The sequence below is a fragment of the Chrysemys picta genome, chromosome 3 (assembly GCF_011386835.1).
Source record: "Chrysemys picta bellii isolate R12L10 chromosome 3, ASM1138683v2, whole genome shotgun sequence".
Taxonomy (NCBI): Eukaryota; Metazoa; Chordata; order Testudines; family Emydidae; genus Chrysemys; species Chrysemys picta.
In genome coordinates, this window is record NC_088793.1 from 32,477,169 (window position 1) to 32,504,561 (window position 27,393).

General features: G+C 40.4%; 1 protein-coding gene across 2 annotated transcripts in view; it reads left to right on the plus strand.

Annotated features, from left to right (window-relative positions):
* NOL10 (nucleolar protein 10) overlaps positions 1–27,393 on the plus strand; it is a 73,829-nt gene that overhangs the window by 32,026 nt on the left and 14,410 nt on the right. For both annotated transcript variants that reach the window (XM_065587708.1, XM_065587709.1), the window contains 6 exons: positions 17,679–17,805; positions 22,474–22,553; positions 22,692–22,790; positions 23,856–23,942; positions 26,346–26,519; positions 26,912–27,159. In XM_065587708.1, coding sequence (XP_065443780.1) covers positions 17,679–17,805; positions 22,474–22,553; positions 22,692–22,790; positions 23,856–23,942; positions 26,346–26,519; positions 26,912–27,159 — 815 coding nt within the window. The remainder of the gene's footprint in view (positions 1–17,678; positions 17,806–22,473; positions 22,554–22,691; positions 22,791–23,855; positions 23,943–26,345; positions 26,520–26,911; positions 27,160–27,393) is intronic.

Genomic DNA, 27,393 nt, shown 5'->3' on the forward strand with positions numbered 1-27,393 from the left:
TTCTGGCCATTGGGTTGTGTTGTACCATTCTCTGCTAGATTGAAGAGTCCAATACTAAATATTTGTTCCCCATGTAGGTACTTACAGACTATAATCATGTCACTCCTTAATCTTCTCTTTGTTAAGATAAATAGATAGACTCAAGGAGCTCAATCAGTATAAGGCATGTTTTCTAATTGTTTAATCATTCTCCTGGCTCTCCTCTGAATCCTCGCCAATTTTTCAACATCCTTCTTGAATTGTGGGCATTGGAACTGGACACCGTATTCCAGCAGTGGTTGCACCAGTGCCAAATGCAGAGGTAAAATAACCTCTCTACCCCTACTCCTGTTTATGCATTCCAGCTCTGCCCTTTGCTTCCCCTCCCTTCCACTCCCCTCCAATAGCTAGATTTCACGGCGGAGATCTGATTTCATGGTCCGTGACACGTTTTTCACAGCCCTGAATTTGGTAGGGCTCTAGCAATTATATTGCTCCTGGTGGTCTGATCTATGAACCAAGTTCATTTATGTGTTGAGGTCAAGGCTGAAGTAGTCTGTGCAGGTGCAAAGTATTGTGCCTCTTTGATGCTATGGAACAGGTTCCTGCAAGCTATCTCTGCTGAACAAAGTGCTAAGGAAGGCAAGGGGCTGAAGCTGTTTAATACTGATGCCTCGAAACTGGATACACTGACGAACACAATCCTTGCTTAAGTATCTCGAGGCAGACTGACTCTCATGTCCCAGACTCAAAGACAACTGATGTGGGGTTACATACTTATACCAAATCTGGAAACTCTAGTGTATTGATTTGGTTGTTAAAAGAGGAGGGTGGAATTTTTCTAAATTAAAAGTGTCTGCTTTAGAAGTTGTTGACTTTCTTAAAGTCTTGGCATACTGCCACATAGACTGGCTTCTCTGACTGGAAGCAGTTTAGTCTCTAAAACTTCCTAGAACATCTTTGACTTTCAGGTGGCTTTGGAAAATAACTTGCTTCCTTAGCCCTTTCCTTGTTCAGGGCTGTTGTCCTACGTGAAACTTGAAAATGCTTCAAGATCAGCTTGTGGGGATTTTGCCCCTTGATGATTCATTTCTTCCAAGCAGTATCTTTAAAAGGTTCTGGTTGAAAGCTTTGGCCTTGAGCTGTGCTAGGAACCATCTTGGTTCGCTTTCTCTCTGTCCCTTTGTCAGTCTTGATCAGAGCTGCTGTCTCTCCAAAGGGCCAGCTCTTACCACAGCCGCCTGATGCCTTTCCATTTTGTTCTCTGACTCAAGGCCTTTCTCTGCTTCCCTACAGGCGGGGTGGCCATGGTGGCAATCTCCTGCCTCTTGGCTGTTGGTTGCTAGGTGCGAGTCTCCTGGCGATTGAGGTTACCATTGTCTTTCAGGATCCTCTGTTGATATGGGTTGGTTTCAGCCAGTCCTTAAGGACCCATTCATATCACCCTAGGCAGTTGAATGACCTAAACACCTCATGTCTCCCACTGTGGTCCAGGTGCATTCTAAGTACTGTTGTGCACCCACTGGATAGTCACGTAAATCACTGTGGTGCATACCATTCATAAAAATGTTATGGAAAATTCCTGCCTCATCACCGTTTAGTGCTGACAAAGATGTTTTGGGAGCCTCGGGCTAAAGGGTGGTGGCATTAGAAGCACAAATTTTTTTAGTATTAAGAAAATCACTTCTTATTAAAAACTAAAGAGTAACTTGTTTTAAGACTTGGTATATCATCCTCTTTAAAGTATTTGATTGTTGTGTAAACTTGAAAATAAGTTCTATCCATATCATCCTGATATCTTAAACATGAGTTTGAGCAAATACACTATGAAATGAGTTTTAGGTGAACAATATGTGGCCTGTCTTACAGTATGTTAACAGGTTTAACACACACACAAAAATTGTTTGTCTATGCAGACGGAAGTGTGAGCTTCCTATCTTTAACCTGAAGGTTTTCAGGCTGAAAAGTAGCACATTCCCAACAAAGGAAATCCTCTATTTTCCGTCAGCATTAATTGGTTCAGAAGAATCACACCCTTGTAAGCATAAATACCAAAAGCATCAATGTGTGAGATTCAGAAAGCAATTTCCTGGTCATCCTGTGGAATCTTTTTGGTGGTGTTCAGCTAAAATCATGTGAATGCATTATGAAAGTATAATAGGAATATGAAAGCTTCATATATCTAATACATGATAATCCAATAATTAATTGTCCATGTTAAATTGACACTACTACACTGACTCATGACCATAAGTAGCCAGTCTAAATGCAGACTACACCAAACAGCTCAGGTAGCTTAGTTAAGCGGGACAACACTCCTTACAAAATACATTACACTATGGCCACTATTTTTTGTGCTCCAGTTTCTACATTCATAACAATTATTGAATATTATTATATCAAAAGTCCTTCAGACTGAATTCTAGACAATTAGCAAATTTTACTGTAACTGGTAAGGAAAAAGCAAGTGTCTTCAGTCATCCTGTGAGTTAGAAGGGACCAGTAATGTGGTTATCTACTTGCCCTCTTGTTTCCTGGTAGGCTAAATAGTCCAGGTAAGACCTCCCTTTATGAGTTAGATCGTATATCCATACATTCCTAGCTCTAATAATAATAGAGGTTAAAGAAGCCAACAAGATACTGCCCTTTTTGTTCATTAATCCTCTGCTGTGTAGCTCCCATTTTCTTCTGAGCTCTATTTGAGTCCTTAATTGCAGTGTTCTCTATCATTTCTCCAGCAGATTTGATATTCCAAGTTGTGCACAAATTTTCATTGCAGAGCACTCCTGCTTTTTGAAGGTTAAATAATGTGCATGAGAATTTTTGAATTGAACTGCAGACTCCACCTTTTGCTTGGTAGCTGGGATTGGGCTTGAGACAGAAGTAAATTCTCTGCCACTTACATGGTATGTTTCCTTCACCACCATACATGCAGATGCTGATTTTCTGAGAGATTTTGTGGTGTGCTTCTAGAGGGGTGAAGCATAAAACTGAGAGGGGTATGGCCCCCGGAATAACTTCAGTAGTCCAGGAAGGCAGCCTGTCCCTGACTGCCTAGAAGCAGCAATACTGCCCAGTATTCTGGCAGTGCTACATGCTGTGGCCCCACTCCCAGGCTTGTCTCAGACACCCACCCCACTTCACCCCCAATGCACTACAGCTTGTGTTGTGGAGCACTGTTACTGAGCTATTGCAGAGAAGAGAATTCTTTGGACAGTCTTTGTTGTAAAGTTTGGGTAGATGGGCAGTCGTTGACCTACAGATAGTGCCTGTACCCTGCCAATTGATTCTATGGGTCTGACTTAGTTGAATATCTTTTACATAAATGTGCAGAGAGTTTGTTTGCAAAGTATCAGAGGGGTAGCTGTGTTAGTATGGATCTGTAAAAAGCGACAAAGAGTCCTGTGGCACCTTATAGACTAACAGAAGTATTGGAGCATAAGCTTCACCCAGTAAAGCTTATGCTCCAATACTTCTGTTAGTCTATAAGGTGCCACAGGACTTTTTGTTTGCAAAGGAATCAGAAGTATAGGGACCTCTATTCTTGGGTTCTCATTTTAAAAATAAAAAAATGGTTCTTGGGTTTTTTTCCTTTTCCTTCTCTAAGGAGGCAGAAGATTTGAACCTCAAGCATCTCTTTAAAAGTTGCACTTGGTAGTTCAATGTATCTGACCTTGTACTCGATGTGTGTTTTTCTTTGTCATGTTTATGCAAATATAGAGACAGTGCAGTAATTTACTTAGCCCTGGCCAATGAAAGGGTGAAGGAAACCATCTGCAAGTATTTGAAGGATGTAATAATGATGGAGGGAGAGTTTAGGAACTGGTATTGTCTAGCAGTACATAAAAAAGAGTAACTGGATATTTGTCATGGTAGACTCCTTCTAATAAAACAAGCATTTGTGATTTTTCTCTGGAGGGTAACTTTAAATGTTTGTGCTGCTACCCACCCTCTACGTTGTTTCAACTCATATAGGTATCGGGTAGATTACTCTTTCCTGTGAGTAATTTATACAGATTATACTATTTTATAGTGTGTCTTACTGTTAAACTAAATCCTTCCTCGGTTATGACTCCTCATACTTATAAACCAACAGTCACAGGGTTATGGGGATGTAAAGATGTGTTTCCGTTTCTAACGCTTAAAGCTGTGCGCTAAATACAATCAGCAGATGGATGAAAGCCAACATTAGGAATTAATATTTTATTTTCATATTGAAAACTGCTTTTATATTCAGAAAAGCTATTAAAAGAACTTATTGCAAATCATTAACTGGTCCCTAACTGAAACTCAGCTATGTACAGTTGCAGGAATAGACTTTTACATTTTATCAGTTTATGCTGGACATCTCTACATTATCTGAACAGATGAATTGGAGACCCCGACAGTTACCCTTCCTTCCCTGTGTATTATCAGGCAGGAGTTGAGAACTGATATGCCAGTCTTCCTTCCTTCGAAGCTTATAAGATAGGACATTGTGAGGGAAGAAATTCGATTGCCATGCCAATGACTTAGCACACACTTGCTCATCACCAGATTCCCAACTAACTTTTCAGTTACACAAGCTAGAAAACATACCGCTAGACCTGGTATTCCTGATCCTTTGTCAGCTTTCTCACACACACCTCCCATTACTCCTCCCCCCTCCCCACAGGATTCCCTTGAACACAGCCAACACTTCAGACTCCACAACAATACATAGACTAAACTTTTTTGATAAATTTAATTCCAGTGGAAAGTCTAATATACTTTAGAGTAGTCTCCGAAGGAAAGTGTCAAAACCCCTATTGCTCTAAATGACTTAAAACTGAGCTAGACAAGTCAGTGGACGATGCAGCACATGAAAAAAATTCTGTATTGTCAGGGCTAAGGACAAGATGACCTGATGGAGCTTTCCGTTTCTGGCTTCTAGAAATAATTCTAATTAGCAACTTTTATCAGTTGGCCTCTATAATACAATATAAACTAATACAAGCTGATTGAAATCAGTCTCTTGTGTTCCTCTCCTGTATTGTTTAGATTTTTACTGCTTCGAGTTGGGTTCTGAGCTACCCTTAGCCTTAATGTTGCTCTAAAAATACTCTTGTCATGGAATTCTTTTGTATTTTGAGATGACAGTCTAAAATTTAGAACAGCTTTAAAGAGTGGAATGTTGAAAGAAGCTTTTTTTAAAATAAATAGTGGAGGGTCTTCATTAAATGTGTTTTGCCGCAATCCGTGCCATGTTCTATCCCCTGGAATTTTAAAATACTGTTAGTGGAGAAAGATCTTTCAGAAAATTACGTATCAGCTGGGTTGCTGCACTTCATTATGAAGAACAATGGGATGAAATAGTCACAGAGGCTATGGAAGCGCAATGCTGACCAGGAAACAATAACACACAAGTTTCATGGATAATATTCTAAAGCCATCTGTGTATTTGCCAGCATTAAAAATGCAAACTGTGTCTTGGTATAGACATTGCCATGCAGCTGGTGGTCAAGATAAATGAGACACACATTTGGGCCGGGAGGTGCTATCCCTGTGCTTCTAACATACTGTATGAGCATAGAACCCAAGGTTTTCTTCAGTACATTTGGAAAACAAGGTAAAAGTGCTCTGCCAATGTTCAAAGTTACTGGGTCAGATTCTCCAGTCTGCAAAGGCTTCTTTGCGTTAATTCAGCTGAAGGTAGCCACTGGAAACTTCCCACTGTAGGGGAATCCTCTGCAAGTATAAAGCTCCACTGTGTCCTGCACCAACAATAGCCCCTAGCGTAAGAAGGAGAGGGTATTGTGGGATTTGTGTTCCCACAGAATATTATAGTATATTTGTGTCTAAATAATATCAAACAGAAGGAAATAATTTTCTTAGTTTTCCTCTTTTCATGGGCAATTTGGTTAACTAACACCAATTATTAGTCCTTAACATGAAAATTCTGTTCAGCACAGCAATCAGAAAATACACAGGATACAAATACCCTAGAGGTTGTAAAGCTTATGAAAAGTATTATTTATTTTTATGACTGTAGTGCCTAGGAGCTCTAGTCTGGGACCAGGACCCCATTGTGTTACATACTGTACAATCTAAGACCATATGGACCCAGAAAAGAGAATACAAGGAAACAATGAGACAGTATTGAGCAGCATGATGGGCCCCATGCGTGGTCTCTACAAATTGTAAAATCATCCTTTTTAAAACATACTAATCTTGTGCTTCAAAATGACACTTATGAAACTTGTGTGCTTTTTTTAGACTAAAGTGCTTCTATTGATGCAAAGCCAGTGTGTCTCCTACTTAAGTTTAGCAATTTCATCTGCTAGGCTTTCCTGCTGTTGGTGTGTCACTATCAATTAGATAAATGGCTGTCAGCAAGAAGAAATTCAGAAGTAAGTAAATATAAATAGTTTTGTAGGTGCCAAATCCAATTGGAAATGGAATTTCTGCAAATTTCAAATGTGGTAACAAAAAAAGCTCACTTAGGGCAACTTATTTATCATAAGGTTTTATATTGGAATCCATTATCATAATTTTAGTGCTTCCCAAGTTCATTAGGCTGGATTAATTAAGGCTTTAGTGAGCCTTTGACTCTCCTTCCACTTCTGTTTGTGAGACTCTGCTTGAAGCTTGTGCTCAGGGTTTGTTTTTGTTTTAAGTCCACTGACAGCCTATACTCCAGTCAGCTTGCTTGGGTACTCTCGCATACCTGTTCGTGTAGCTGCATCTGCTGCACCGCAAGTGTGTGAAAGCACACACAGTCATAGGTGTGGCTGCAGGACATAGTGGTCTAGTAGGAGGATCTTCATTAGGCCCAGCTCAGATGCTGCACCTAAGCAAGCTGGGGATTGTGCAGAAGTAATAGTCTGGCATGCGGTAAAAGGAGTGTTGAGTGTCACTAGCCCTGTCTGCTCTCACAGCCCTTCTTAGCTTCAACTGATCAGTTGATCTAATGTAGAGCCACTGGGATTTTAGTTCCCCCCCCCCTCAGGTATGTCAGGTATATATCTACATAGATTTTCCCTTTTCCCGTCTTCATATCAAAATCTGAAAGGGATTATGGTGAAAACTTAAAATCCTGTTGATGGTCCCTTAAAGCCACTGCTGGTTATACTGAAAAGCAAGACATAAAAGATGAAAACTGAATCTGATACTATAGAAGGACAAAAGAGTTTTCAATGAACTTGCAGCTTCTGACAGCAATGGTGAATTTGGCCCCAATATGTTCCTCACAAATAGAGGAACTTTTAAAAACTTCTTTAGGGAAAAGAAAGATCTGCAAATCCAAACATAATGTAGGAAACAATGAAAGTGGTAGCAAGATGTTGGATGATAAAATACTAGAGACCTGGAACCAGAACCTAAAACTAAAAAGGTAAAACTATAAACAAAAAATGTCACCAACCAGGGCAAACGGGGTGACCACAAAAAGGAGAGAGCAGAGTTGGAGACGATAGAGCAGAGATGGGCAAACTACGGCCCGCGGGCCACATCCGGCCCACGGGAGCGTCCTGCCCAACCCCTGAGCTCCCGGCCAGGGAGGCTAGCCCCCAGCCCCTCCCTCGCTGTCCTCCTGCAGCACGCGGCACTGCCAGTGCTCTGGCCCGCCGCTCCTGCTGGGCAGTGCGGGCAGTGTGGCTGGCTCCAGGAGGCGGGGCTGCGAGCTCCTGCTGCTCTGAGCAGCATGGTATGGGGGGGGAGAGTCCCGGGGGACAGTCAGGGGACAGGGAGCAGGGGGTGGTTGGATAGGGGGCGGGGTCCCAGGGGGCAGTTAGGGGAGGGGGATCCCAGGAGGGGTTGGTCAAGGGACAAGGAGTGGATGGATTGGGGGTTCTGAAGGGGGCAATCAGAGGGTGGGAGGGGGCGGATAGGGGGCGGGGGCCACGCTGTTTGGGGAGGCACAGCCTTCCCTACCTGGCCCTCCATACAGTTTTGCAACGCCGAGGTGGCCCTCGGGCCAAAAGGTTTGCCTATGCCGGTGACAGAGGAACAAGAAGACTTCTTTTTTTTTTAATTAATGACTTTGTTACTATGGGGACACTTGAAGACAGCTGTTAGAACAACTAATAAGAGCAGAATAAATGATGCATTAAAAGGAAGAAACAAAGGGAAATTGCCTCGAAAAGAGGCTTCTATTAATTTTATTTACCTTTTTTAAGGAGTGACTATCCTGTCTACTCTGAAAAACTATTACTTAAACTCTTAGTGATTCCTGTTCCTCAGGGCTGCTCCCACAGACGATGAGCAACACATCTATTATTTTAATCAGAATCCCAGAAGTCACCCACAGTATGTGAAGTTGGTCCTGTCAATGAATAACTGACTGCAAAACCCTGGCAGAGCACAGGATATGATGCATAAAACTGTAAAGTCAAACTGGCCAGGATTAACAAAAGTAATGGTTATTATCAGATAATACCAGAATGGGAAGATATTAAATATTACACACTACACTAAATCTGTACAAGTTCTTGCAGCAGTCTGTGTATCAACGTAGAAAAACTTTTTAATAAGAATGTGGTGTTCTTTGACATGCTGAATAAGCAAAAACAAAAAGTGGTGTTTTGGCACAACTCTTGTAACACATTGTCCAGGTTTTCAGTGTAAGAATGTTTTTGCCTGGGGGAGATTTGCCGTGGGGTTAGGGAGAACATAGCAATGCCCACTGTCCCGTCTTATTTGTTATGACTTTTGAGCTAATGACACGCTAACTTAAACTACAGGGAATGAACCTTTTGGTAGGGGAGAAAATTAAACTGGACCTACTTTATATACAAGTGACCTGTTACTCTCTTGTAAATCCTCAGAAGTCTGTCTCATATGCTGGACAGGGCATATCAAAGAATTATGGAAGTCAGGTTTTACTGTTTAATGTCAGAATATCTGCAGCAATGTCTTTGAGAATACCTTGTAAACTAATTAAGAGGTAGAAGGCTTAAGAATCACTTGGGGAAAAAATAGTCTTCTAATGCAATTCCATCCTGAGATAGAAAACTTAAATGGGCTGAATGGTGTCTAAACCAGAAGATGGAAAGGATAGAGAGATAATTGGAGAGATGGGGTATGAAAGGCCCAACAAAAATGCTGCTATGTGCTTGTAGCCAATTTTAAATTTCTCATTTGACTGGGTGAGGGAGGGGAGCAAAGGATATGGATCCAAAGAAAATTGTGGTTTTCTGGGGGAAGGTGAAGTCTGATTTTCCCAAATGTAGAAAAATTGTAATTGGGTGCTAATGTCTGATCTGTGCCACCTATTCTAAGAAAATAGAGTATGCAGGCACAGCAGGTCCATTTCCTTGAAGAGTAAGTTTGGTTCCCTTTCCTCGATATGATTTACAAATATTCTACCAAAAAGGGCTGCTAAGACACACTGGACATACTTGGGTCAGATCCAAATTGATCCAATTTGGAATTGTCCCCTCGTTTGTAATAGCAGGAAAGTTATGGGACCATCAGACCTAAGCTCACATGGGCTGAAAACCAGATGTGATATTGCTGCCAGTTGTATGCTGCAAAAAGTGAAATGTGGGATTCTCATCTGATTTCTTGTTTAAAACTGCATTCCAATATGCTCCTGGCTTACTAAAGAGAAGATGTGATTATGGTTATGGTGTTAAATCTCCCACATATTGAGTCTAATGAGAATGTGAGATGTTAAAAAATAGAAATTTATGGGAGAGAGACGTGGGGCCAATCCCACAAACCCTTATTCAGGCAGGTTACTGCATTAAACTAACTGGGAGTACTTGCCAAAGTAACAGTTTGCAGAGTTTGAGCTGGTTTTAGAGATTAAGTTGGAAAGAGCAGATTTGATAGAAATCAGAGACGAGCCTGTGGAAATCAAAGGTAGCAAATTACAGTTGATATCTGATTTTTATTTCTCCATGTGATTTTACAAAATTCTGAGCATGGATGTAACAAGTGTTGGATCTGGGCTATATATGAGATGCAGTCAGATATATGCTAACAAAGGCACAAGATTCTTAGATGGTAGGCTTTTTTGGACAGGGACTGTTTCTTATGTGTCTATGTTGGAGATATCTCCTACTGGGACCCTTTGGGGCCTCTGGTTCCTTCTACATTGTAAATATAAATGAAGAATGGAAACATACATTTCACACTTTATTGGATTTTTGTAAAAATTACTGAGCAGCCTGACTCAGCAATGCCAAAAAGATAAGGTAGCAGAACAGAGAATTTAGAACCACAGATGTATCAGAGTCTTGATGTCAATCATGATATGATTGCAGAGGTAGTCTTGACTGGAAAGGCTGATTTTGATCATTTATACCATAGATAAGGAGAGATGGGTTTATACAGATTATTATGAGATGGTTGAAAAATAATATTTGATGGAAAATGGATAAAAGACTAGTCCTTCTGATCATTGACTGTATCTGAAAACAGGAATGCCTTGACCAACAGTTTGGGCTTATTGCACTAAATGAGTAGAAGATTGTTTTGTCCTTCATTAAGGGTACGTCTATACTTACCCACTGGTTCGGTGGCAAGCAATCGATCTGGGATCGATTTATCGCGTCTTGTCTAGATGTGATAAATCGATCCCGGAAGTGCTCGCCGTCGATGCCGGTAATCCTGCTCCGCGAGAGGAGTAGGTGGAGTCGACGGGGGAGCCTGCCTGCCGCGTGTGGACCCGCGGTAAGTACCTTTAAGTTCGAACTAAGATACTTTGACTTCAGCTACGTTATTCAAGTTCGAACTGGGGGCTTAGTGTGGACTCCGTTTTATAAATTAAAGTGGACTGTGTCCACAATGCAATTCTTCTTCTGAATTAATTGGCTAGTTAATGCAAATTGGATAATTCACATTGAAAGTTGGTTAAATTCATTTCAAAATTAAATTAATGTGGGAAAACTTTTGTGCAGTCTGTATTTTGGGTTAACATTTCAGTCCTCCCTCTGATATTCCACAGTGCATTGTTTCACACCAAGATCAGTCTGTCTTTTTACCTGTGCCCTCTACTGCCCTAGGGTCATGATAGCGTGATGTTACCTTCCTGTTTAAATGCTGGTGCACAACATTCTGTTCTTGGCTAGTAACTGTGTTCAAGTAAAAATGCCTTCTTCCTTCTCTTGCCTTTTCAATACAGATGATGGAAAATTGTTGCACATTCAGATCGATACCTCTAATTTTAGGAAATAGAGAAGAAAGCATTAAAAATAGTACTCTTTATGTGAGTCATAATTAGTTACTCATGCAAGTGCATTGACTAAACTTGGTTGTGCAATTAGAGAACTAATTATGATGAAAATGCAATTGCACATTTAAATCACCACCCATACCCTGAGGGTCACCCATTTGTTTCTCCTCCCTCATTTAGGCTTGCTATAGTCTCTCTGCAATTAAGGAGCACTATTGAAACCTGAAAGCATGTGCAAGTGTAATTATGTGCCCATTTAGACATACTTAACATTTTAACAAGTGCATTCTATTGAAAATTTAACAAGTAATTTTTTAATGTTAATTAAAAATATAGATACATTAAGACAAGTTTTGCATGAAAGTCCTAATCCAGTAAGCTCATATACATGGATGGACTCTGTTGAAGTCACTGGGGCTCTGCATGGGCATATGAACTTGCACCATCAGAGTCTAAAGAATATATACCTTTCATATCTATTCTAGTCTGTCAGGCTAAATACACAGTAAAAACTGTACAAGAATCCACCTTTATTAGAGAACCTTCTCTTTTAAAAAGTTTTCCTCAATGCGTTCCCCAAACATAAAGGTTTTCATTTACACTAATGCTCCTTTTAACCACTTTCTCGCAGCGTAAAGGAGCCTTGCCATGAGAATAGCTTACATTTTGCATCCATTTTAAGACCCCTGTGCATTACCAGAGCAATGTAAAGTGGCCTTAGGGTATGTCTGTACTGCAGTGTAAGTCCAGGGTTAGTAGAATTTGAGTTAGCAGACCCTGGGTCTAATTTAGGCCTAGAGTGTCTGTCTATGCTCACTTGTAACCTCAGATTAGGAATTGTTGAAACCTTGTGCTCCAGCATCTATGCTGCATTACGTGGGCCTGAGTCGTTCCCACCCCACCGCATCCCCCGCCCGCCCACCACCACCACCACCACCAATATATCCCAGACTTCCTAGTGCCCTCCCAAAGTGTGGCTGCTATAGCCATTTGTTCATGGGACGGTGTGGGAAAACTTGATAGTCCACCAAACTTGACTGTACAGAGGATAAAGAAAGTGAGCCTGTGGACTTGTGGAATACTTTTGGTAGACTCCCAGAGCATGAGACAAGTGGGGCTGTGCCTACACTGCAAAACAATAGGGATTGAACGCTGGGTCCCAGCTTGACTCAGGCTTGGACCCTCCACCTCCAGGGGCACTGGGAGCCTGGGTCCGATCCCTGGGTTAGCACAATTTATGATGAAGGGGAATTAGGCATGAGCCTGAGTTCGAACCCTGGACTTACATTGCAGTGTAGACATAACCTTATTGTAAATGAGAATCTGACCAACCAAGAACAATTCTGTTCCACCTTAATTTGAAGACCACCATTAGATAATTTTGTGTGCTGCCTGTTGAAGACAAATCTGACTGCATAGTCAAGCTGTAGTAAAAGGCTCTCTTTGTTGTTTGAACTAGTTATTCAAACATGATGCACCTTTTTTTTTGTTTTTGTTTGTATTAATGTATTTAAAAAATAGTTTTGCCACGTGGCTAAGATCTTGCATTCAAAGGTAAATAACCAATTTGGAAACCCCTAGAAGAGAGGCTTATTTAATATGAAGAACAGAGATACAAGTTATATGGTGTTAAGTAGGCAGCGGAGGTGGGAATTACAGGGGGGATGTGCTGAGCATTGCAGCACCTGCCGTCTAGGTGTCCTGCTGCCAAGTGGAATTCACAGCTCTGTGTTAGGCACGCAGGCTCCCTATGCGATGCAGGGGGAGTTAGTTAGGTGCCTATAGTGGCAGTTAGGAACTGAAGTTCCCCTTTTGAATCCCACACGTAAAGCCGCCATTATATATGCTGTGGAACCCATAACAAAGAAGTAAATGGATGTTTTACAAGATTACACATTAATCAATACTGACCTAAAATAAGAATCCTAAGATTGACTGACTGATAACTTGATAATCCATATATCCTTGTGTGTTTTGTAAAATGTGAAGTGTTAATTTGAAGCATTACAAATTAGTTTTGTGTTCTGCCTTCAGGGCAATTTAGTGCAGTTTAAACTATATAACCGCATTTGGAAATCTGATTTCTGCTGCTTGCAAATATATATTTTAATATTTTTATTGCAGTAGATAAATAGTACAAACTATTTTTTTGTGCAGTAGAAAGACTTACTGCAATTTCTAGCATCCCATTTACAATTTGGTAATTCTACTATAAACTCTTTTTTAGGGTCCTATAATGGGGCGTTTTATGAACTAGAACTTGGGACTCGCTTCTGCTTCCTTTGAAGTCAATAGCAAAACTCCTGTTAATTTCAGTTGTATGGGCTTGGGCTCATCAACTGCATCCAACTGATGCTTAACATAGTATTCTCCCCTCCTTAAAGTCAACTTCGTTCTGTCTATCTCATAGGGCTTGATCATTGCGGTGCTGCGCACCCTCAACTTCCTTGTGCAATCAGTAGGAGTTTAGAGTGTTCAGCCCCTTTTGGGATTGGGTCTGTTGTTTCTATGGCTCAAATGAAGCTGTGGCGCTAACTATGAAACTGACTAGTTAAACAACATTTAACATCTCAATTGCTATCAAATGTACCAAATACAGGTTAGCAAGCGCGTGCTGTGCTTTTGAAATAATATCTGGTATATCTTGTCATCCCATTAACATTCCACTGAAGTTAATGAAATGTTAACAGTGTGGTATTATCAGGAGAGGTCCGGCGGGATTTCATACATTTTCTTTCAATTATTTTCATTAAATTCATCTGCAACAACATAGATTAACAGTTGCATTGTATCAGAGCTGTACCACAATGAGGCTCTTGTATTACAATATCATCCTCTTAATGTTAGTTTAATTGCCCTTTAAAATACAAAGAATATTAAATCTTAAAAAAAAAAAATCTATTTTACAGTAACATCATCTTTTTGGGGAGGTTAATCCCATCAGAAATTTTCTCCCTTTTATAATTAATGTTTGAACAAGTTTTAGGCATATTCAAAACTCAGTTGAACATCTCAGAATATTTCAATACTAGAGGACCCATTACATTTTGTCTTGTGTTAACAGTGATAAAACTGATAATTCTTTGCCCAAACACTATAATGTGAACTAGGAAAACTAGGCACTGTGTCTGTTGACTTTTGCATCTTTGCCTGGTGAATCGGAGATGTAAGGGCTAGATATTTTTGTCCATATTAGACTGTAGCGGGGAGACTTAGGTGTCCAGCTCTCATTGATTTTTCACTGGTATTTTGGTGCCTAACTTCCCTGTGCGCCTTTGAAAATCTTCCACTTCTTGATGAATATTGCTAGTTATTTCGAAATTTCTATGTTTATAGAAATATAGAACATGAATAAAAAATGAATTTAAATGTGTACTGGCTTATAATTTACAATTTGCTAACTTTATTAAAATTGGCATCTAAACTGATTAGAAATGTCATTGTACAACTGGGAACTTTCTACTTTGAGTCTAGTTTCATCACATTGTTTTCATTTCCTTGTGTATCTGCAGTTGCATCAGCTATCCTATTCTTCACCTTATTGCAAATTTCATTGCATTTTTCTCCATTTGGATTTAGTAGAATTATGTACCTCAATGTTGGTTTACAGGCATATTAACCACTTAGTCTAGGCAGTTCTCCCACTTAACTAGCACCTCTCACAGAGCAGAGCCTGATCCCCAGGTGGGGAAGGAGTCTCTGTTCCCCTGGCTGGGGCATTGGTAATAGGGAACTGGACAGTCAGACCCTCTCAGCTCCCAGAACACTTGCTGACCCATCAACAGAGTGTGTGTTTGTGCCAGAAGAGGATTTGTCTCTGAGTAGGGAGAAGCTTAGAAACTTTCTGATGGTGCCTAGGGCCCTGTGGATATGGAAAGGCCAAGGCTGTTTGAGTGGTTGCTGGAAGAGAGGGGAAGGGAATGGAATGTATTTTAACTAAGGGAGGAAGTAAAAGGAGGAAAGGATTAATGTTAAAGATGAAAACTCCTGTAAATTTATTAAAATGGAACATATGCTGTAAAACAAAAGGTTTTACAGGAATTCAGTTTCAGAGAGCTTGAGGGGAGAAACAAAAGTGGTAAAACTAAAAAAAAGAATATCTGTATTTAGAGATACAGTACTGTGTTAAATGTAAACTACTAAAAAAATAGTTTTAAAAAAAGATTTGACACGGTAAAGAAACTGTTTCTGTGCTTGTTTCATTTAAATTTAATATGGTTAAAAGCAGCATTTTTCTTCTGCATAAAGTTTCAAAGCTGTATTAAGTCAATGTTCAGTTGTAAACTTTTGAAAGAACAACCATAATGTTTTGTTCAGTTACCAACATTTCAGAGTTATCAACAACCTCTATTCCTGAGGTGTTTGTAACTCAGAGATTCTACTGTATTCAAGATGCCCTTTGGAGCTCATTGTACGTCTGAAATAACCTGTGCTTTAATGGATAAACCTTTAAATCTTGTTGGACACAACCTGAGGATGTGGTGTAGTAGCAATGGATGATATCTATTTTTTTGAAAAGTTGTCCAAGTAACAAGCAGGAACCTTGCATTTGTTAAAGCAATGTGACAGCAAGATGTTATGAAGGACTAGTTTTTTGTGGGATTAAAATATACATGAGTTAAGAACTTCACTTATTCAAAGACTCTTCAAGAGACAGACTTTATTATGCTAAGATCACGATGACAGAAAATATTTCTCAGCAGTAACATAGAAGAAAAAAAAAGTGAATATAATTGTGTCCAAAACTAGAATATAGGTAACCACAAAACACATGACTAGGGAAAGTCCTTTCTTTTAGCTATGGTAATGAAGCAACATTTAGCAGTAACCGTTTGAATTAGCATGAAAGGCTGGAACACTTGTACTCAGTTGACTGACATCTAGTTTTATTAAAAGCTTTTCATTTACCTTTGAAGCAGGGAAAAACAGGAAATATAATTGGAGACGATTAAGATCTAAAAGGAGGAAAAAATATCTGACTGGAAGATTCTGAATGTTACCCATGTTAGTCAAGTGGTTACTGCTGCTCAGACAGCCATGGAGATTTGGTTAATCCGACCTTATTGATTAAGGCAGCAGTTTCTGTTGTCAGAGACAAGTTAATTGTGATCTTCTGAGGAAAGATCTAATCTGGGTAAAATGAATGGTATGGTTAACGATGCCAGTGTACCTCTCCAGTTGCCATGTTTGTTGTGGTTGCCAACTTTGATCACAGTCTGACCTTATTCTTATTTCTCGTGACTTTAAAAGATAGTGCTGCAAATTTCTAAACAGCAAAGGATATTTATAAAGCCAGATAATAAAGCAGATTAAACAAAATGAGGAACCCTGCTAAATCTGCCAGACATTTTTCTTGATGTAGGAAATATTGCATCAGGGGCTTTTAAATTTTATTGAATAAATTTGAATGTTATGGTCTGGAATATACTGCTGCTATTTTAAGACAACTATAGTTATTTGAAGAAAATGCATTTTTAAAAAGGGGAATGACACTTTTCTAATTGGAGCAAAATGATTTGTCACCATAGACTTTGAGAGATCCTTATTGGTGTAACACAGTCTTCACATTAAGAACAAATTATATGTATTTCATTATCAAAGTTGCCTAAAAAAATTATTTTGAACAGCCTCCATTGCCGTATCTATTGTGACTTTTTTTTTCCATTTCACGTATTAGTAATGATGGAACAAAAAAGAAAATGGATTATTAAAAGTTCCACTCTGCTGGAGTTAGTGACCTTCCTTACATCCCAAGCTTCCCATTGATTCTCCACTTTTCCCCCTGGAGAGAGGACCTTCATGTTGGCCTTTTTTTCCACAGAGCTAGCACACCTACTAAAATAATAGGCTCAGCACAGTGGGTGTGATGGTATGCATTAAGATTGAGAGGGATTCGTATCAGCAGTGGAAAAAGTTAGGGGTGTTTAAAAAAATAATAATGATAATTACATTTTGGGATGAGGAAGCATGAATTGAAAGTACTTTGATAGTCTAGCAAAACTGAGTTCAAATCTCTCACATTTAGTATTTAAATTTTTTAAATATTTCCAGTTATCAGCTCACAACAGTGTGTTTTTCCTTGAATGAAAGTATGTTTGAAATGCACACAGGCATCTTAATTAAATGAACAGGCCAAAATGGGATTTAACATAATTGCCCAGTAAGCTAATAAAGTCAAGATCCAGCTGTGTGAGAAAGATTTGTTTGTTTTCTAGCATTATTAGGTAAGTTCAAAACTGTATCCATCATGTTTGGCTTTTAATATATAATCAGCCCAATTTGTCACATTTTGAAGCGGTTAAACTAGAAGCCTCTAACTTGTTGACCTAGATTCAATTACCTAGATTGTAACAATAGTGCTGTCAGACTATACAGGGTTATTTCTGTTCCTACTGCAAGCAGTAGGTTTGACTGTGCTCTCAAGGTGTTGTTTAAGCATATTTGGCTTCAGTGTTGTGTATTTACTTTCACAGTGCAGTAGAGCAGCAGGTGTGAGGAGCTGGGTGTGCTTTTATTTTTGAGTGTATGTATAAATTCAGAACTCTTCTTACCATGCCCACAGGTTTTAGGTCCTGCCCCAAGATGGTGCTCATTCTTGGACAACTTGACAGAAGAACTGGAGGAGAATCCAGAGAGCACAGTTTATGATGATTACAAATTTGTTACCAGAAAAGACCTTGAAAATTTAGGTAAAATTTAAGAGACCTTTTATTTTTATTTATTTATTTATTTTTTCTGTTTCTTGTCCTCTTTTCCTTGTTCAGTTTTAAAGCACTCACATTGCTGCATGTTGCCCGTCTGCAGTTTGGGTGTGCTGCATAGTAATAAAAGGGCTGTTAGAAAGTTACTCAAAGTAGTTCTTCCCAACTTTTGCCACTGTTTCTAACATGCCAATCCCGATTGCCCTACTTGGTGGTAATCTTTGTCAATTCAATGAGAACCTTTGCTCACAACTTGTTTCTGGAGGATCGGGTGACCAGATGTCCCGATTTTATAGGGACAGTCCCGATATTCAGGGCTTTTTCTTATATAGGCACCCCCTGCCCCCTCCTGATTTTTCACATTTGCTCTCCGGTCACCCTACCTGAGGAGAAGGTCGATATACAGTGATTTAGTGTGTCTGAGGAAGTGCTTTGAGGTTCTTTTAGCCCAGCGTTTCTCAAATGGCTGCATGCAGCCACCAGGGAGTTTCTTTGCAGCCAGGAAGAGTGGTGATGGGGGGGGGAGAGAGGCAAAGCATCGGCCCTTCCCCCCTCCTTCCCTGTTCCTCCTGGAGACAGGTGGGGCACAATGCTGCAGGAGCACGGTGAGCTCTCTACTGGATGTGGGGGGAGGCAGTGAGACTCAGGCTTCAGCCCTGGGGTGGTTGGGAGGCAGGTTCCAGAGGTGGGACTTAGGGATCCTGGCTGCGCAGACTAGGGCTCCAGCCGTGAGGCATCAGGTGCCAATACCCGTCTCCAGCTGCAGAGTTTCAGGCGCTGATCCCCAGCTCTGGCCACACAGCACCAGCCTTCGGCCATGGGGCTTCAGTTTAGGCTCCAATCCCTGTCCATGCAACAGCAGGCTCCAATCCCCATCTCCAGCCATGCGGCACCAGCCCAAAGCCCCAATCCCAGCAGCAGCTGCTGGCCCTGGGCACCAATCCCCGGCTGCGTGCTCCAACCCCCAGTCCTGGACGCTGACCCTGGGTGCTGACGTGTAGCACCAGCTGCGTGGCAGAGGGCACCGGCTCTGGGCACCAATCTCCAGCCCTGGGTGTGCGACGGTCCCCGTCCCAGGTGCGTGGCAGTGGGTGCTGGCTTTCACCTTGTGGTGGCGGGCACTGACCCCCAGATCTGACCACGCGGCCTGGGGCTCTGGCCACATGGTGGCAGACACTTGCACTGGGCTCCAATCCCCTGCCTCTGCCATGCAACTCCTGCTCTGGCCTCGGTCATTGACCTCCAGCTGCACAGCAGCAGGTGCCAATCTCCAGCTCCAGCCGCGCAGCTGCGGGGCTCACCACTCACCCTCCTCTCTCATCCATGCCCCCTCCCCATTGCCCCTGGACTCCACTGACTTCCTGGCCCTGCATCCACCCCTCCGTCACCCCAGGCCCCCGCTGCCTTCCCTGGCTCACATCCATCCCACCATGTCCCCCACTGCCTCCGTCTCCCACCCCAGCCCCCCAGTCCAGGGCTTAATTTGTCCTGGGACTTGCTGAGAAAAGTGATATTAACAAACATGCAAGTATCACTTTTCACAGCCTTCCAGATAGCTACTAAGTGTCCTGTGAAAAGTGATTGATATTAAAAAACATACAAATATCACTTTTCACTGTAATATTTTTATTGAGTGTGCAAAAAAAAAAACCCTACATAAATAAATTACAATGATGTGTATGTGCTATTTATTTGTTTTTCCTAAAGTTAATCAGGTATTTTCGGGGAAAGTGTCAGTGCGGCCACCAGCAAGAGTTGGTGGCCGCACTTTGAGGCCACCAAAAATTTTGTTGTGAGAACCCCTTAGCCACACAATGAGAAACAGAGGAAAGGAAGAGAAGTTGTTTCTACTTTTAAATATTGATGAGATGCTCAGATACTGTGGTGCTGATGCCATAGTAAGTACCTTAATAAAGGAATCCACTTGCAAATGGTATCCTCAGTAAGGAGAATATTTAGAACAGAGTACTTGTGGCACCTTAGAGACACACAAATTTATTAGAGCATAAGCTTTCGTGAGCTACTGCCCACTTCACGAACACGGCTGCTACTCTGAAACCTGAGAATATTTAGGACGTTTATACAATGAAATTCATACAGATGTCAATGGAAACTTATTTTTATGGGCTTTTTTATGGTATACACGACCCATATCGCTTTATCTTCATAACATAGGAGGTGGTATCCCCACTTTTTAAAAAACAGATGGGGAACTGAGGCACAAACTAAGGTCTAGTCTACACTTGAAACTTAGGTCGACATAGCTACAACGCTCAGGGTTGTAAAAAATCGCCAGGCCTGAGTCCTGTAGCTATGCCAACCTAATCCCTGGAGTACACACAGCTAGGGTGACAAAAGAATGCTTCCATTGTCATACCTGCTATTGCTAGGGGAGCCCTTCCATCGCTGTAGTCTCTGTCTACACTACATAGTTACGGTCTCATAGCCACGGTGCCATAGCTATGCTGCTATAGCGCTTGTAGTATAGACATGTCTTAGCAACTTGACCAGCATAATACAAGAAGTTTGTGATAGGCCCAGTAGAGGAGCGGACTCACCCCTGCGGTGCCTCCTGCTGGTTTTCTCCGGGAATTAGCTCATTTCAGCGCTGAAGCACCCTCTGCAGGCCGGTGGTCCGCCTGTCCTCCGGCCCCCGTGTCCCTCCCGGACCTCGTGCCCTTTTATCTGGGGTGCTGCCCCCTGGCAGTACACCCCTCAGTACTAGGGTCTCCCCTACCTGGGGAACCCCCACCCACTATCCCTACCTCGCCTCAGAATAAGGGCACTACCAGTCACCAACTAGCCCCTGCTCCCTGGGGCAGACTGCAGTATAGGCCACTCATCACAGGCAAGGTTGGGTTTGGACCTGCTGCCTTGGCCTACCCCTGGGCTGCCCTCTGCAACCCCCAGTACCCCTTGGCCTCCTCCTAGGCCGCAGCCTGGGGCTTTCCAGGCTGGAGCTCCCCAGCTTCTCAGCCTGTCCCCAGCCCTGCTCCACTCAGGTACTCTGTCTCTAGCTCACTGCAGCCAGGCCCTTCTCCCTCTGAAGGCAGAGAGAGACTGCTTGGCCTCTGGCTCACAGCTTTTTTATATAGGGCCCAGTTGCAGCTGCTACCCAATCAGCCCAGCTTAGCAGCTCCCAGCCACAACCTTCCCCCAGGCTGATTTAAGCCCTTCAGGGCAGGAGCCGGGTAACCACCCCGCTACAGGCCCAGAAATAGAATCCGATCTCTAAGGCTGTGTCTACACTAGAGAGCTTACAGTGGCACAGCTGTACCCATGCAGCTGCGCCACTATCAGATCTCCCACGAAGCCACTTTATGCCAATGGGAGAGAGCTCTCCTGTCGACATCATTAAACCACCCCCAATGAGAAGCTATGTCGGTGGGAGAGTGCACTGTGCACGCTTCCACTTACGCCGGCAAAATGTATGTCACTGAGGGTTGTTGGGTTTTTTTTCACTCCTCTGAGCAACATAAGTTTTGCCAACATAAGTGGTAGTGTAGACATGGCCTAAGACCTAGTCCGGCGTCTTAACCAAAAGACCATTCTCCTGTGAACTTGGAGAGGGTTCAGAATGTCCCTTTTGAGCAACTAAACTGCAGTTTTGGATTTTTATTAACCTGCAAAAGCTAAATCAGATTAACCTAGGATTGACAAACTAGGTTTATTGTGGCATCTTACACCTAAAACTTACAGGTATTACTGTTTTGTATTATTAGATGTCAATTGATGTAGCGTCTTTTGGGGCTATAAATCTATATAAGCTCAAGTCTTTTCTATGAAAGGTTGTCTACTAGTATCAATCAAGTTTATAAAATTTAGTCCCATGTTTTACAATGATAGCATTGTTTTTTTAACTCAGTCACTTTTTCTCCCGAAGGTGATGCTCGTGTCTTGTTTTTAAAAACATTAAATTAGTTTGGGAGATAAGAGAGAAACTCAGTGTAAATCTCTTATTTCTGGAATTGTCTTTTAGCCAAGATTTATTAATTACTTACAGATCCAATAGTTCGAGAAATGTTTGGTTTAAAGAAAAGTTCTCCTTTTTCTCAGCTATACAGAGTTGCCTGAAGATATACACAATCTTCTCCCATTTGGAGATTTTCATTCTTTATTTAGGTTAGGGCCTAGGGTGACAGTTTTATGAACTGCTGTGGTGCTGTATTTATATCTTTCAACATACCTATTCTTCAAAGGTAGTGACCCAAGGCAAAAACTCTTAATTAAAACATCAGTATGCCGCACCAAAACCTGTAATTCAAATGTGTATATCAAACGCGTACATACCTTCAGAAAGCGCTCTCCTCACAAATAATGCTTCTTGGTAAACTATCCATAGATTGTGGGCTAGTGGGCATCTTTAAAAAGTGCGCAGTAAACATTTACTACAGCAAAAAGAAAAGACTGTTTTTGTTGTGGGGCTGCTCAAATTCTTTGCTAGCTTAACATAATAGTTTGTGGTGCTACAGTCTCGATAGAATGGACATAAATATGGGTGAGTTTAATACTTTCAAATCAGTACCATTGTTTTCCTTTAGTCAAGTATTCAGTCAGCTTAATTGGGATAATTTCCTATATCTTACTCTCCTTTGAAGTCCTCTGATAACATTATGCTGGGTTTTTTTATTCCACCCCATCTCCCTCTCCCCCCAGGCCTTGCCCATCTCATTGGATCACCACTGCTCAGAGCATATATGCATGGCTTTTTCATGGACATACGACTGTATCATAAGGTAAATAAGGTTAATTCATTAAGGCTGATCCTTATTTTGGTACATTTTTGCCATTATGTATACTATATATTTACTAATTTATATATTTACTCCTGCATTTTGTTTCCTTTCTTTAATGCCTTCTATTTTGTTTAAAAGGTGAAAATGATGGTCAATCCATTTGCCTATGAGGAATATAGAAAAGAGAAAATTAGACAGAAGATAGAAGAAACACGTGCACAAAGAGTTCAACTAAAGGTAGAATTCTATTTATGATGATTAAACTTTTAGAGAAAATTGTTCTTATGGAATAATGTAAAATAACTACACCACAGATCTGTAATTGAATTGGGAGTTTATGGTGTTTCACCTCATACATGAGTTTGTTGATGTTGCCAGAGCCCTGAAATCAAATTGCAGCCTCAACCTATATCTCTCTTTTATATGGAACTGTGGCATTCACATGTATATGGAACCCAATTTGATGAAAAGAAACTGAGATGAAGCAGTAGAAGAAAAAGGACACTTTAGTCTTGTTATGCTTCAAAACTTCCACAGACTACTCCAGGCATAAAGCTTGCACTTTTTTTCTACTTCTACATGTAAAACTGGAGGTTTACCAAATGACTCGGATCCTTAAAATGCAGTAATGCTCTGAAAAGTGACTGTTGAAAATGGTATCATGGACTTCCGTGTTTGTTTATCAAGGCTTTCCTGATCAAATCTGCTCAGCATACAATTAGAAAAAAAATTTTTTTTTTTATCTATCTGTCCTGATATCTTATCCCTGCCAAGGCCAAAGATGCTTCAGCATCTCAGTACAACCCTACCAATTCCTTTGGACCAGTGATCAGAAACAAAGATGCAGAAGCTGTATATTCTAGGTGCTGTGTTAACACTGCTTTTGCCTTGTGGTTATGGCAGATGAATGACCTCTTCTGAAACCATGATATGGCTTCGCAGTCAACTAGAATGTGAAAGCATGGTATGCCATTTGCCAGAAGACTCGGTACTGCTTTGGGGACCCTGACTTTCCTTATTAACTTGACAGGGAATAGTCCCATGATTGTTTCTATGCGTAGGTCTTCGGAAGCTATTAGTTAGGTGAAACATTTTTTATAATAATGCCTTTAACTGTATTGGATGGGTAAACCCAGTTTTTCATTAATTTGGGTTGAACTTTGTGATCACAATGAGGAAAAAAGTAGAGATTATTTTTGTCCTTGGAACTAAATTCATGACTGTAAAATGTGTAGCGTAGCCAAAATTTCTTGGGCATGAAAGAATATACTGATGAGTTCTACATTTCCTTTTCTTCATTAGAAACTTCCAAAGGTTAATAAAGAGTTGGCACTCAAGCTGATTGAAGAGGAAGAGGAACAGCAGCCTACTAGAAAAAAGAAACAAAAGGTAAGACTTTATTTAGGAGGTGTCCAAAACTCTACAGAAGCACCAGGATAATAAATTGTTCTGTGTGTACATTACTATAAATGGTTAGGCAGATTCGAAGGTGAGTGTTCCTTTGCTTTTTGGATGATGAGGCTTTTGCATGTGATCATACACTGCATCTTCTAATTAGGTGGGTTTGCAGTGGAATTCATCAGTGGTAGGGAATCAGGAATACAGTGCAATAACATCTGGCCAACTGTATAACAAACTTGTACTGGCAAAGCACTTGCTGTGGAAATGAGGTAGGAGGGAGAGTCCAAAAACTCTCTGTTTGATCAGTAGAGTATCCAAAAACTAAACCTTCCCATTTATTTATTTATATCATGGTAGTGCCTACAATGTGCTAGACATTGTCCATATTGTAGGAAGTGACAGTTCTTGCCCCAAAGAGCCAACAGTGTAAATTTTTTACTTTGCTCTTAATTCCACTTCATAAAGTAGTCAAAACAGTTCACTCTGATGCAACAGTAACTCTTGTACAATTGATACTGAAAACCAAGTGCCCTATCTGTTTTAGATACAGGCATGTCTAAACAAATGTTTAGTATCTGGCAGGAGAGAAAAATAGCATATTGCAAATCAATGGCGGAGCTGAGTAACACCTTTTGAAGGCTCTTTCCAACATGGGCCATATAATATCTGCCCTGACGCCCTCCTGGTATGCCGTAGAGACTCCCTTTATTTTATATAGATGAGAAGGGTGACTGAGCTATACCATCCTACAGCAGAAGAGCATTGGAATTTGTATAGATAGCAGAGCAGACATAAGGTTCATATGGTGTCTGGTCTGGTGAGAGTTTCCGGCTCACAAGTGGGATGGTAGGAAGAGATAAAGGGGTGAAGAGGTAGGTGATGGTGGTGGAGTCTTCACTGCAAACTTTCTGAGCCTCTATCAAAAAGTCTCAGCTTTCAATTTCTTAGTATATTTCTTTGGAGATATATATTATACACTGTGCATTAAAGTAAAAATAAAATACCATATAAAAATATAGGTTCTGAATATTTCCCTGAAACAGTATTAAGGATTTTACCAAGGACAGGTGATTTATTTTTTGTTTGTTCTGCCGTTTATTTTTAGATTAGACCATTAGCCAGACATTTGTAGATACTAAGCTACTCTAACTTAAACCTATCCCCTTTCATGTTTTTTCCTTTCTAAGCAGCTGTGAAAACAAATTGTTGGACCAGAGAGAGCCCTCCTGGTAGTAATTTTGCAGCTGCATCAGACAAAAGGGATTTTTTTTTTAATTAAAAGAGAAACCTCTTAAGGAAATCTTTAATATGAAGCATATTAATACTAGTTGAAATTATAAATTCCTTATGCCTGATCCTGTGTCCAGTAAAGTCAGTGGCAAAACTACCATTGGCTCCAGTGTTGCAGGATTAGGCTCTTTAATGAGACCGATAAAATTGCCTCTTTCCTTGCTATATTTGGGATTGGTGGGGGAAGGGGGGTAAAAAAAAGTATGCAGGATGCATAGAACTCTTGGGGGAGGGGAAAGTCGTAAGTATATTTGATACTAAAGCAGTTTTATAAAATATGAATGGAAATGCATGTCTGTGGAATATTGTTTCATATGTGATGGAACCATCCTGGTCAAGCAGTTTTCTCCACCTGTAAACATGGCTGACTAGCTAAGAGATGCTGAGGAGTGTCCAAGTCAACACATATTCAACACATTATTGATACTAGAATTGGTTTCATCGAAACATTTTTTGTGTCAAACTGTTTCATTAGGACACAAACAGAGGACTCTTAGATCTAGAAAAGAGGATAGCCTGTTTCAATACTAAGCACCTGTCGTTAATGATTTCAAAAATAAAAATGGACTATTTCAACTATTTTGTAATCTCAGCAGTAGTAATGCATAATGACCTGTCATAACATAATGTAAAAATAATAAAAATGAAGAAAAAACATAAAATAAATTCTAAAATAAATATTTGAAATTCCCAAATGAAATTATCGGAGCAAAAAGAAATTTCAAAATTTAGAAGTCAGAATTTTCCACGAACTGGAAATTTGGAGTTTTTACCAGCTCTAATAGACACTTACCTTAAAATATAAAACATTGGACCTGAGGTTCCTATAGTTTGAGTAGCAGAATATATTTTGTTAACGGTTGTGTCCGAATAGATTTTATGTGATTTATATGAAAATAGTAAAACCATACTATAGATAAATTGAATAGATCTTGATGTAAATGGTCAGGGAGAACCAAGCAATCAATATTTTATATCCAGTTGTCCTTTCTTGCTTAATTAAACCTGAATAGTCATTGAATGAGCTTTACATTTTAAATCATTGTACCAGCATTTGTTTCCAAATTTTGTAACTAACTCTTGGTTTTTCTTCTTTTGTAGAATCTGCCTAACATTCTCACTGATGACCGATTCAAAGTCATGTTTGAGAACCCAGATTTCCAGGTGGACGAGAAGAGTGAAGAATTTAGGCTGCTTAATCCACTTGTTTCTAAAATAAGTGAGAAAAGAAAAAAGAAACTAAAGATTTTAGAACAGCAAGAAGCACAAGAGCAGGTACAACCTTTTCCTTCTAGGTTAGGATTACCTATCGTTCTTTGTTTTTTAATTACAAGCATTCAGGCTTTTCTTTTATATGCCCTTAGAAAGGAAAAGAAAACAATGGAAAATTATCAATCTGTCTACAAATGAGTGTGACTAAGATTTATATAAATAAGTTGTTATTAATATCAATATCTAAATATACTCCTTTATTGTTGTATCTATCACATAGTGTGTCTGTGGATGTAATTAGAGTCTATTCTGCATGCTGTATTTGGTTAATATGTTAGAATTCTAGTTCTCTTCAAATTGGACATATGTAGAGATTGTCACGTACTCTAATTGGGCAAAGAGTTTTTTAAAAAAATCAGTTAATGGTTCCTTAGAGTAACTATTTTTGTCTGCAGGAAGAGGAGGAAGAACCAGAAGGAAAACCAAGTGATGCAGAAAGTTCTGAGACTTCAGATGATGAAAAAGGCTGGGTTGAAGAGGTCAGGAAACAGCGCAAACTTCTACGCCAAGAGGAAAAAGTAAAACGGCAGGAAAGGTTCAAGGAGGATCAGCAAACAACACTGAAACCTCAATTCTTTGAGATTAAAACAGGGGAGGAATTCAGAAGCTTCAAGGACTCTGTCAAAAAGCAAAAATTAATGAAGTAAGACTAACACTTCAGTTTAATGAAGTTTGGTTGGGTTGTTTGCAACTGTCTTCTTGTTATGCGGGCCCAGGTTATTTTATTTAGTAAGCACAATGATCCTGGAAGCAGTTTCTACAACCAGACATGGTAATTGGGGGCATAATTTTAAGTGACACTCATTTAAACTCTTATTCCCTTGTTATGTGAATGTGGTATGTGTAGTCCCTGTGCCTTACTTTAAAGGAAAAGAGT